Source organism: Gekko japonicus, unplaced genomic scaffold (assembly GCF_001447785.1).
Source record: "Gekko japonicus isolate JY-2015 unplaced genomic scaffold, Gekko_japonicus_V1.1 scaffold1387, whole genome shotgun sequence".
Lineage (NCBI taxonomy): Eukaryota > Metazoa > Chordata > Lepidosauria > Squamata > Gekkonidae > Gekko > Gekko japonicus.
Genome location: NW_015174881.1, coordinates 330,367 through 342,206, shown reverse-complemented (window position 1 = coordinate 342,206; position 11,840 = coordinate 330,367). Strand labels below are relative to the sequence as shown.

General features: G+C 49.0%; 1 protein-coding gene across 1 annotated transcript in view; it reads right to left on the bottom strand.

Annotated features, from left to right (window-relative positions):
• Nucleotides 1-11,840, bottom strand: part of FOXK2 (forkhead box K2) — a 72,428-nt gene that overhangs the window by 16,208 nt on the left and 44,380 nt on the right. The window contains exon 6 of the mRNA XM_015424880.1: nucleotides 1,185-1,360. Within this exon, the coding sequence (XP_015280366.1) occupies nucleotides 1,185-1,360 (176 nt within the window). The remainder of the gene's footprint in view (nucleotides 1-1,184; nucleotides 1,361-11,840) is intronic.

The window sequence follows — 11,840 nt, the reverse complement described above, 5'->3', positions numbered from 1 at the left end:
AGGGGGCCTTCCCCAGCAGTAACCCCTTAGTGATCCTGCCAGCCCCGCCTCCACAGTGGCTTCTAATACTCCTCCTCCCTCCCCCTGTTGGGGGGAAGTTTGCTCAGCAAGATTGCCTTAGCCCTGCTGCTGGCCCAGCCTCCCTGATGCCTTTAAACATAATCGGGTGTCTGTCAGGTGTAGGAGCAGGACCAGGGTACTTTAATCCATCAGGGATGCCGCCCCAACAGGATCACCTTAGCGATGCTGCTGGCCCAGCCTCTCTGATGGCTTCCAACACATTCCCCCCCACCTCCTACACCTAAAAGGCGGTTGTCTGTCAGGTGCAGCAGCAGTTGCAGGGTGCTTAAAGCCATGAGGGAGCCCACCCCAGCAGTCTACAGAGAGGTCCTTCAGTAGAGAAAAAAAATGTATGTCTCACTTCATTGTTTACACTACAATCTTCTCCATTAGAATTCCTACAACAAATGTTACATTTCAAACATTACATCATCAGTATTATAACTGGATTTAGGGAAGTTATATACCGTAGTGAAGCATGGGTATCAGGCTAGTCTGCTATAAATGTAATTTAACTTGAACAACTACTAAAAGATTATTAGCCTTTCAGCACATCTATTTCAATTTTCAACATATATCATGAATATTATATAATACAAGTGGAGAACCCATGATACTGGGGGGGGGGGAGTGTCCTTTCCCTTCATTGCCATCACTGCCAGGCCTGGCTCCCTCATTTCCAGCTCAGTGGTAGGGTGTGTGTGAGAACTGCTGCACTTCCCCACCCAATTCCTCAGCTACTGGCTCAGGGGCACTCTTTTATTGGGGTGGGGTTAGATGCTCCAATGTATTTTTTTAACATTTCAGATTTTCTGAAAAGGGGGGAGGGCTCCAAGTTTGCAGAAAAATCTCTTTAGCATCTGTGTGGCCCTGATCCATGGATTTAGATCTCTGCAGATGGGGGCCAGACTTCAGCACGCCCCTGTAGATTATATAGACTGAAGCACCAGTTTTTATTGTATTTAAAAAACGTATTTTATTGTTTTAGTATTTATATGCTGTTAGCCGCCCTGAGCCACTGGGTAGGGCGGGATAGAAATCCCATAATAAATAAATAAATAAATAAATTATTAGATATATAGACTGTATTATATAAATACAAAAGCACTGTATGAAAATTTCACCTGGTGCACTCTGTGCAAATCGTGCCTCTTGAATCACTGCTAGCTTTGGCTGAATAGTGCTTGGCTCAGGCTCCATTGGAACAGGAGAGCCTTCCCTTGACAGGCTTTCTGGGGTCTGCACACCACTTGAGTGAGCAGACAGCACTCCTGAATGGTTAGGGGAAGCTGGGGCACTTCTGCAAGCAAAGAACAAAAGAAAACATTGTTAAGATAGAATTGATGGTTTCCAGAGGTTCCCAAACTTATTTGGCCTATTGCCCCCTTTTCAGGAAAAAAAAGTACTCAGCACCCCCCTGTAAATCTACCTTCAAGCAGACAAAAAGATGCAGTTTGCGGATCTGCACCTGGATAGTTCCAGCACCCCCCAGGGGGTGGTATTGCCCACTTTGGGAACCAGTGGTTTAAACAAACAACCTGCCACAAAAATTATGCAGCATATGTGCTTTTCACAAGGAGGAGTTCTTTGACTAAGGCTTCAAACTGATGTTTTCGTACTACATTAATGGCAAAGAGAACTCAAAAGGCAGACTAGACAGTTGTGCTAGCAGGTGAGAAATGGAGGGAGGATCAGTGAAAATTAATCAGTTTTTCAGTAACAGAGATGTGTTCCCTGTAGATTCATTAGATATAGAACTCCTCCAAGTATCTCCCCCGCCTTAAGGTAGCACCATCTTGGTTCTTGTTTGTCTACTGCTCTTTGTTTTCTCAATATTTCTGTCTCTCAAAATACCAGATATTTACAAGCTTATGTGACCTCTACCTTGATTTTAACAGCATCAGAACACGCACTTTCTAACAAAATTTCCTGTACAAAAATATGTGCCTCCTGGCAGTTCTGAGATTACTAACTTTTAAAAACATAATCTAAACAAAACGGAAACATAATTTAAATGAAACATTCTATGCTGGAATAGATGGCACTATTAATTAAATCCAGTTTCAAAACACTTGTGTAGCTCAAGCCTTCCTCTAACATAACCACGCATACATAACTATTAGCAAGCCAACAGAAATAAGTACAGAATATAGAGGACTCATCTTCAGGGTGAAGGTACATCAACTAGACAATATTTTGAATGAATTACATCCCCAAAAACTGTATTATCAACAGCTCAATTTAAGCTGCAGTTTTATGACCCATTTTAATCTTGTGCAAAGGACACAAGACAGATCAGAAGGTCACTAAGTCCAAATTCATGACCTAAGGTTTTAATTTCCACATACAGGAGCAGGGGGCAGACATCCCGCCAGTTCCTTCTGGCTGCTGTGTAACCCCCAACTTTACAAGTGGAGGCTGACAGCAGAGGGGAAAGTCAGGCGGGTGGTGTGAATGCACAGATGACCACTCATCAGCTACAGGCAGGGGTCATTTCATAGAAAAAGAGGTGCAGGAGCTCATTAGCATAATTTATTTGCATATGCCACACACCCTGACATAACTGGAAGTGTGTCAGAAGGCAACACCCACCGCTCAGGCTCCACCCCTAGGGACTGTCTTTCCACTCTGGGGGCTGTCATTCAAGTCCCAGAGTAGCCTATCTGGGTCCAAAGACATTAATGGAAAAACCATTCCACATTTTCTTTGCAACTTTTTTTGTGCTGCAATGTATTTCAGTGGAGCCCATGCAAGTCAATTGACATTCCTGGCTCCCATTATCTCCAACAGGCCTTCAAGTCTCTCCCATTGTTCCCAATGGGCAATCCTGTCATTCCTTTTATACATCCCAGTTAGTTGTCCCTTTGAAACTGTACCACACCATTTTAAGTAACAGCAAAATGAACAGCATGAACACGTACAGAGTGCACATTTCTTGCCAATGTTCTTTCTGGGCTGCACACAGGGCAAAAGAAAATTTTAAAGTGTCTCTGGAAATTTTAAAAGTCTTTTGTTGAACCCGTTTAAGGGAAGAGGTCATAGCTCCATGACAGAGTATCTGCTGGGCATGCAGAAGGACCCAGGTTCAATCCCTGGCACCTTCAGTAACAAGGATCAGGTAGGAGGTGATGCAAAATACCTTTCCCTGAAATCCTGGAGACCCACTGCCAGTCAGAGCAGACAACCCAGACCCTGACAGACCAAGGGGTCTTACTCAGTCAAATGCAGCTTCATGTCAGCCAATAATGCAGAGACAGCAGTGTGCAGGATGACACTCTGCTCTCTTTGCACAACTCGCACATCGTTCAATTGATATAACTGCCAAACCAAATAGTCTCTTTTGCAGCAGTAGTTCTCCTACAGTTTTCTCAGTTTTGCAATTCTTGATGTCAGATTTGTGTCCATTTATCCTTTGGTGTAGGGTTTGACCTGTTTGTCCAATGCAGAGAACTGCAATTTACACATCCTACTGTATTGTTATTCCAGTGTTGCTATTTTTATTGCTCAGTTACTTATTCATCTTGACTCTAATAATCTCTTCCTGACAACTAACTCACCCTACCTGCATGTAAATTTGAGGAAATCTGTTTCAATGTATGTGAAGATGTGTGCACATGCTAAGAACATAAGAGAAGCCAATGTTGGATCAGGCCAATGGCCCATCCAGTCCAACACTCTGTGTCACACAGTGGCCAAAAATACCAGGTGCCATCAGGAGGTCCACCAGTAGGGGCAGGATACTAGAAGCCCTCCCACTGTTCCCCCCCCCCAACCGCCAAGAATACAGAGTATCACTGCCCCAGACTGAGAGTTCCTATCTATACCTCGTGGCTAATAGCCACTGATGGATCATATGTTTATCCAATTCCCTCTTGAAGCCGTCCATGCTTGTATCCCGCCACCACCTCCTGTGGCAGTGAATTCCATGCATTAATCACTCTTTAAGTGAAGAAATACTTCCTATCCATTCTAACTCGACTGCTCAGCAATTTCATTGCATGCCCACACGTTCTTGTATTGTGAGAAAGGGAGAAAAGTACTTCTTTCTCTACCTGCTCTATCCCATGCATAATCTTGTAAACCTCTATCATGCCACCCCTTTGGGGATTTTGAATTTAGACTTCAGTCTGTGTCATGGTGCCTTCTCATGTTCTTGACCAGCACATGAAGCAACTTATGTACAAAAGGTTGCAATGCCCAGCCATTTCAAGTTTTCCCCTTGGCCCTAGGCTCAGAACTCTGAGCATGAGATTTCTGTAGTGAATGTCAATAAATCAAAAGTAGGTTTGCAGTTTACAGATACACGCTTGAACTGTATACTCAAGATTGCAATAGCACAGACCCTTTTCTTCTCTGCGGCTCCCTTGAGCAAATCCCCCCCAGCCCCCACACCAAAGACCAGTCTGCGGCTTCAGATGCACCCCCCATGTAAAAAGGAACAGATCCCTCCCCACCTGCTCCTAGATGCCAGTGAGGCAGAGGAGAGGTGTCTCCCCCCCCCCCTTCCCTTCCACAATCTTTCCTGCCAGCCACTTGTCTCTTTCCAAGGAGGGAGGGATTTCCCTCTTGCCCCTTCTCTCTCTGGGGCTGCAAGCGGGGAGTTTATTTCGGGGGACACAACAAGCACTTGAAGGGTGGGGGGGAGGGGATCCAAATCCAGCCTCCTTTCTTGGAATCCAGGTTCTGTGTCCTTCGTTTAAAAAAAAAAAAAAAACATCCCTGACAGCCCCTTCCTGCCAGTCTTTGAGCATTTTCTCTCTGCCGGGCAATAGGAAGCTATTAATCCACGCTCCTTTATTTTAAAAAAGTCTAACCCCTTCACCTCACCCAATTGAGTTTTCCAGTCCTCAGACGAGGTGGATGAAGAAGGAACTTGGAAAATTCAAGCAAGGAACTGGGAGCACAGCCCTGCGTGGAGGGACTCCAGAGCAGCCCCACTGAGCTGCATTATAGGGCGCCGCTGACTGCGGCCGGGCAGAAGTCCAGTCCTTCCACGGGGTCTTCACGGGAAAGGGCAGGAAGCCTTTTTTGTAGGTCTGCAGCAGTGAAAGAGTTAAATTCAGCCGATCTGTTTGCTACAGAGGCCAAGCAGGGAAGGGGGCGGAGAGGGTATGAGAGCGGGGAGGGAAAAGTCTTGCAGGAAAGAAGCGGGAAAAGTCTTGCAGCCAGAGTCAAGCCGCACCAGAGGAGGGAAGGAGAGGAGAGCAGCCCAGTGTCCTGGAGGTGCAGAACTCCACGCAGATGTGTTGCCCACAGCCTGGTTCCTGCCGCCCTCCTCCCCTCAAAGAGTACTCGCCCGACCACTGGCACCCCGCACTCGTGCTGCCCTCTCCCTCCTTCACAGGCTGCACTGCTCTGCCACGTGCTGCTCAGTCAGAGAGAGTGTTCTGGGGAGTGGTGGGTGGGAGGCGCAGTGGCAGCGGGCTGAGATGGATGGCGGGCGGCAGCAACTTGCACATGCCAGTGACAGCGTTAGGGCCACGGTCGGAGCGCCGCATGCAGAAAGCCCGACGCCACCCGCCTGCGAGGGCAGCCGGGAAAGTGCACAATCCATGCACACCTCCCCTGCCTCGGCTCCTTGCAGAAGGGTGAGAAAAGCAGGCTTTTGGGGAGGCAGGCTCGAATGGTAAGGGCCAAGGAGGAAGAGGCCAGGTCTCGGGCACCGCCACCACCGCCGTGCCATGACTTGGGACTCGATATGGGGACGCTTCAACAGCAGAGCGGTGCTTTTCAGTGGCAACACTAGCAGCCCAGCCCCTGCCCTCCGCCGCTCCCCATGCGCTTGTTGCTCAGGCTGGCTGGAGAGGCGGATGTGCACCAAGAGGCGAGGCGACAATGAGCCACCTGCAGCCGGGCTGAGCAAAACCAAAGTGGCAAGGCTCTGCTTGTTACTCCTGCCCCCCCCAGGCCCGTCACAGAAGCGGAGCCCCCCAACCTGCTCACTCACCAGATCTGCCCCCGCCCAGCAGAGGGGCGATGACTTCCCGCAGCAGGAGCCCCTCGTGGGGCACTCATCGCCGGAGCCTTGCAGCCCGAATGAGGGCTGCTGGGAGCAGGGGGCAGGGCTTAGTCATGTGTCCACCCCCTGGGCTCCTCACTCCCGGAGCACGGCTCCTGTGTGCTCCGGCTCCAACTGACCCCTGGTTACAGGTAAGCAACCTGTTTATCTTCTTCATGGTCTCTGTGCATCACACCCATGGGATAGGAAGCTCTGGCCTACCTGGAGAAAGGTGCTGGCAGCTACTCAGTCATACTTGGCTTGGAGAATGGACCGTCCCACTGTCGTCTGCTGTCTCGCACGAACGTCCAAGGCATAGTGCTTCACAAATGTGTTAGGTGTCGCCCACATGGGTGCTTTACAAATGTAGTGCAGAGGGATCCCTCTAAGGAAGGCAGTGGATGTGGCTAACGCTCTCACTGAGCATGCTCTGATGGGTTCAAGCAGAGAGCGTTTCGCTAAGAGGTCACATAACTTGATTGTCTCAACTATCCATTTTGACGGTCTCTGGGCCTTTCTGTCCAGCACAGGAGGTGAAGAGTTGTGGGTCTTGACAAATAGCTCTGGTCCTATCTAGGTAGAACAGGAGAGCCCTCCAGACATCCAAAGAATGGAAACGTCTCTCAGTATCATCTTTGGGGTTCAGGAAGGTCAGCAGTGTGATGTCAGCTTGTAGATGGAATTCCGACACTACTTTGGGCAAGAAGTTTATGTCAGGTGCTAACGAGACCCCTTCCTCATGGAAACGGAGATAAGATGGGTCACATCACAGTGCCAGGAGTTCGCCAACCCACTTGGCCAAAGTTATGGTGACTAGAAAAGCTGTCTTCCAGGCTAAGAGTTGAAGATCACATTCTGACAAGAGACAATCAGACTCTGGAGGACTAGAGGCAAGTCCCACGCTGGGGTTGGGCCTTTAACTGGTGGGTACACGTGAAGGAGGCCTTTCAAGAACCATTTGGTGTCATGGTGGGCAAATATGGAGTAATCACTGACGTTTCAGTGGTGTGCCGATATGGCTGCAAGATAAACAGAGAGGAGTGGCTCATGCCTGCATCAAGAAGGGTGAGCAAGTAGTTAAAAATCAGGGAAAGACTGGCCCTGCCTGGGGGCATCCCCAGTCCCCCGATGTGGGTCATGAATTTGTTCGATTTGTAGGTGTTAAGACTTCTTGGGCAAGGGCTTCCAGCTGCTCACCATCACTTCCCACACCCTCTCAGAAAAGAGTCTGAGGTGATCCGCAAGGCTGTTTCAGATGAGGAACATCATGGCAGAGTACCCTGCCGTACAGGGCAAGGAGGAGGTCTGCAGTAGTAGTAGTTGTATTAAATTTCTACCCAGCTAAGGCCGACTCAGGGCGGCTTACATAAAATCAGCACATAGTTTACAATAAAACATAATGTATAAATAAATTAAAACAATTTTAAAACCATTTAGACCACACAGCATAATAAAGTGCTAGTGTAATTGATTTCATAATGGCTGCTGTTACTCAGTTCTCTCTTCTCACAGCCGGCTCCTTGATCTTCTTATGATTGTCCTTTCGGCAGCTAGCTCAGGCTGTTGTTGGAATTGGTGGAAAGTGGTATTTCCCCAGGATAGCTGGAGTAGTAGGGGAAACCTTGCTTGTGGTGGCCACCATGGGGTGATTAGGATACAGTCTGGTTTCACTCTCACAGAATCTTGTTGGTAACTTTGGTGATGAGTGGGATGGGGGGAAAGCGGAAAAGGAATCTGTGGTTCCAGGGATAGAGGAAACCATCCCCCAGAGACAGTGGGTCTGTGCCCCCCCTGCAGCAGAAGTCTGGGCATTTCTTGTTTGCTCTTCTCGCAAAGACATCTCTTGGTGCTTGACTCCATTTGTTGAACACTGGTTGTAAGTAAGTCCAACTTATCTCCCACTCGTACAGCAGTGCCTCTCCCCTGCTGAGATCTGCTTGGATGTTCAGTGCGCCCGAGAGATGGGTGGCTACCAGGTGGATTTCATGCATCATGCACCAGGACCACAGATCAAGTGCCAGATGGCAGTTTCCTGGACAGCATCCCCCCTTGGCGGTTTATATAGCTCAGAACAGTGGTGTTGTCTGTGAGTATTGACACTACCTTCTTTTGCAGTGCAGGAAGGAAGGAGTGGAGAGCAAATTTGATGGCCAAGAGCTCCAGATAGCTTATGTGGTGATGGTGCTGATGGGGGTCCCATTCTGCTCCCACACACATGCCCCTTAGGTGTGCTCCCCAATGCCAGAGAGAAGCATCCATGGTTAGAGTCTCTGTGAAGGAGGGAGGTTGAAATGGGGCACCCTGTACTAGATTGTGTTCCTTCCCCCACCAGGATAGGGAGTAGGGCACATACTGTGGTAGATGAAGGTTCCTGTTCTGAGAATGTCTGAAGAGTTTCAAGTGTCTGAGGAACCAGAGTTGGAGGGTCCTGATCTGAAGCTTGGCAAAAACTAGAATGACCATGGTAGCCGCCATGAGGCCCAACAGACGTTGGATAGAGATCGCTCTTGTGAATTGTTGTGATTTGATTTGCCAAAACAGGGTTACTATTGCACATGCCCTCTGAGGGGGCAGGAACACCCTGCAGGACCTGGAGTTGAGGAGGACCCCGATAAACTGGACCCATCTGGACAGGGTAAAATTGGATTTTTTTGAGGTTGACCTTCAGTCCTACGTCTTGTAGTAATGCCAGGGTATTTGTGATGTTTTCCAGGAGGCGTTCCTCTGAGTCAACCACCAGGAGCCAATCGTCTAGACGATGGGGAAAGACGATGAAGCCTTGGAGACGATGGGGAAAGACGATGAAGCCTTGGAGACGGATGTAAGCTGCAACCACCACCATTGTTTTCCTGAACAAGTCCATGATATGTCGAATGCTGCCATCTTTCTTGGGAACAGTGAAATATTGGAAGTAGAAGCTACACTGGCTCTATGGCCTGCTTCTCCAAAACAGACTTCACTTCCTCCCAGATGATGTTCGATTGGGGGGGGGGGTTTGATGACAAACCATGGAGTAGCAACTGAGCAAATTCTTTCACACAGCCCTCTGTGTGATGTTAGAAAGGACCCAATTGTCCAATGTGATACATTTCTAAGATGACAGAAGGGGTAGAGGCGGTGGGCAAGATGCAGGGTTGGTGGGTAGTCAGCAGTGGCTCTGGTGGACTGAGGGCAAGAGAGTCAAAGGCCCCGGTTTGGAGGTTCTGAGGGCCTTCGGTCTGGACAACTGCTGTGCTCCAGAGAATTTGGTCTTGGCATTGTACGATGGCCTGTGGCCATTCTGTGGTTACTGAGCTCTCCACGGTTGATCTGGAGAGGGTCTGTTAGATGGATGCCGAGACCATGACCTGGACCTGAAGGAGCAGCTGCTGCTGAAGGAGTGCAATTTCTTCCCCTCCTTGTCTGCTACCACCAAGGAGTTGAGTTTACGATGACAAAATAAGCATTCAGCCCTGGTTTCTTGCATTTTATACATGTGGTCCAGGAATCTTGAGGAGACAGATATTGTCGCCAGTTTATTCAAAGGGACCTTGGCTGCCTAGAGCATGACCAATATCATAGGGAGGGCTATGGCAGTAGAGGTGTCCAACAGCACTATGTCAAACACCAGGTCTGTCACTTTTGGTTGTGGCTGGATGATGGAAAGACCACGTCTCTATAGGATGAGGTCCTTGGAGGGTGAGATGGGTAGGTCTTCATTCATCTGTACAGGTGAAAACTGACCTGAATGTGGGGTCTGTTGTTCTGAGTTGCTGTTGTCAGAGTCAGCACCAGAGGCGCCATGTAGATCTTCAGCACCTGAGGGTTCCGAGTCCGACTAAAGGGTCCATGGAGTAATGCTGTGGTCACCTAGCTGTCTCCCCAGGAAAGAGCTTCTGGGCCTGCGCCAGTCTCTTTTCAGGACTGATAGCCCAGAGGACGCAGTTACCAGTGGCTCCACAGATCTGTGAGGAGACTTGGAGTAGTGAGAGAGAACAGAATGCTGTTCCCGGTCTGGAGGTCCCCTCATTTGAAGCTAAGGGAAGGTTGGTTGGAGAGGGTAAGCTCTGTAAAGGTATTGGGGCTGCTTCTGGTCCCAGGGAGTCATCTGGGAAGGAGTCGGCCACCAGAATGATGCTCCCTCATCCTGTGTTGGATAGTCTTGACGTCGAAGAGAGGACGGATGGTGATGAGGCTTGGAGTGATAGGCATCCGAGCAGGTGTCATGGAATTGATGTCAGTGATCAAAGTTGATCATTGATACCCGTGGGGAGGTCTCTCTGCTCGTCAACCTGGAGCGAGAGGTGTGTTGTGCTCTGTCTTTGACTCTGAAAAGTGAAGTGGATGAGTGGTTGCCAAGGTTTTCAATACTGGAGAGTTCACCCAATGGATCACTGAGTTGAGAAGTTAAAGAGGCAGAACCATCGTCGGGTCTGGCATCAGAGATTTGTCAGAGGTGGCATGTTTGTGAGTCGCGGAGCCAGAAATGGGGCTCGGGGACTTTTGGTATCAGCCTGTCTGCAGTTCCTTGCGTTTGCCCAACTTGTGGTTTCTCTCCCTTTTACTCTTCTTAGCGAGAGAAGCCAACAACAATTTGGAGGTTGACCCCGATGTCTTGGGGGACCAACAGTAAGGAAAAGACCAGCTTGTGTGTAAAACAGCAACACTGAAGAACCGAATGAAGGCAGGAGGGGGAGGATCGACCTTGCAAGTCACTGCAGGAACTGCCTGGTTCTTAGCTTTGCAAGAGCTGCACAGCTATCTTAATTAATAGCTGGACTGGATAGAGCAAGGGGTAGCATCTTAACAGATCCTTCCAAGGATAAAAGCCAAAAAGGTGGGGCGTGGGGCGGGGGGAGGGAAGCACGCGTCTTTTGGGCAGGATTTTTCCTACCTTTCAGCTGATTTTAATCACTGTTTGTATTTTGGGAACCACTGAAGGACATTGAATTTTCCTTTGGTCCTATAAGTATTGTTAATCAAGGTTGCCTTGCCTTTTCTTTATAATAAAAGTACTTTTGTCTGATTTACTGAACTGGAGTGTAGAGCCTGAAGCTGACTATCCTAATAGAACCCAAAGCCTGCATCATACACCGACATTCCTATGTCAGGTGGAGTTTAGTCGAGGTATGCGAGGACTGGCTCGGAGGTACAATATGCCTTCTTGGTGCCAAGGTCAATTTGCCTTTTTCTCCAATGGTAAAAGTTTTGCTGGCCATTTTGGAAGGGGCCAAGGAGGATTCTAGTAATGCTACCTGGAGCCTCGCTGCTTGATTTTTCCTGGTTTGCTTAGAAAATTGTGAGCAATGGACACAGGAATCTGTCCAGTGCACTTCCCCCAGACAGAGGAAGCACAAAGAATGGCCATCCATTGCTCCTGCACCAGGAACACCTCTTAAAGAACCACCACATAGACCGGGAGGGGGGGGCAGGATCTCCTGTCGACAACTGCACACCAGCATTTGGCGAATCAGGATGCTGTTCCTGGGATGGCTGTCCTTTTACTTCCAGCTGCTTTCTGTGCTGGGGACTTCGAAAACTCCCTCTTATGCCAGTCCCGATTAGTGTGGTACCTCTGCCCTCCATAGACTTCAGCCAGTCGCTCCACCCACTGTCCTGCTTCTCGAAGGGTAGAAGGGCTCTTGTCCACCTGGGGGCACCTAATGTACTCAGGAAGAAGAGTCAGGAACCGGTAAATGCACATCAGGGCCTTGAAGTCAGCCAAGGTCTTGGCATCAGCAACCTCCACCCACAAGTCATAGGCTTTTCCCAGTCTGTGTATTAACTGGGTAGAACTCTTTCC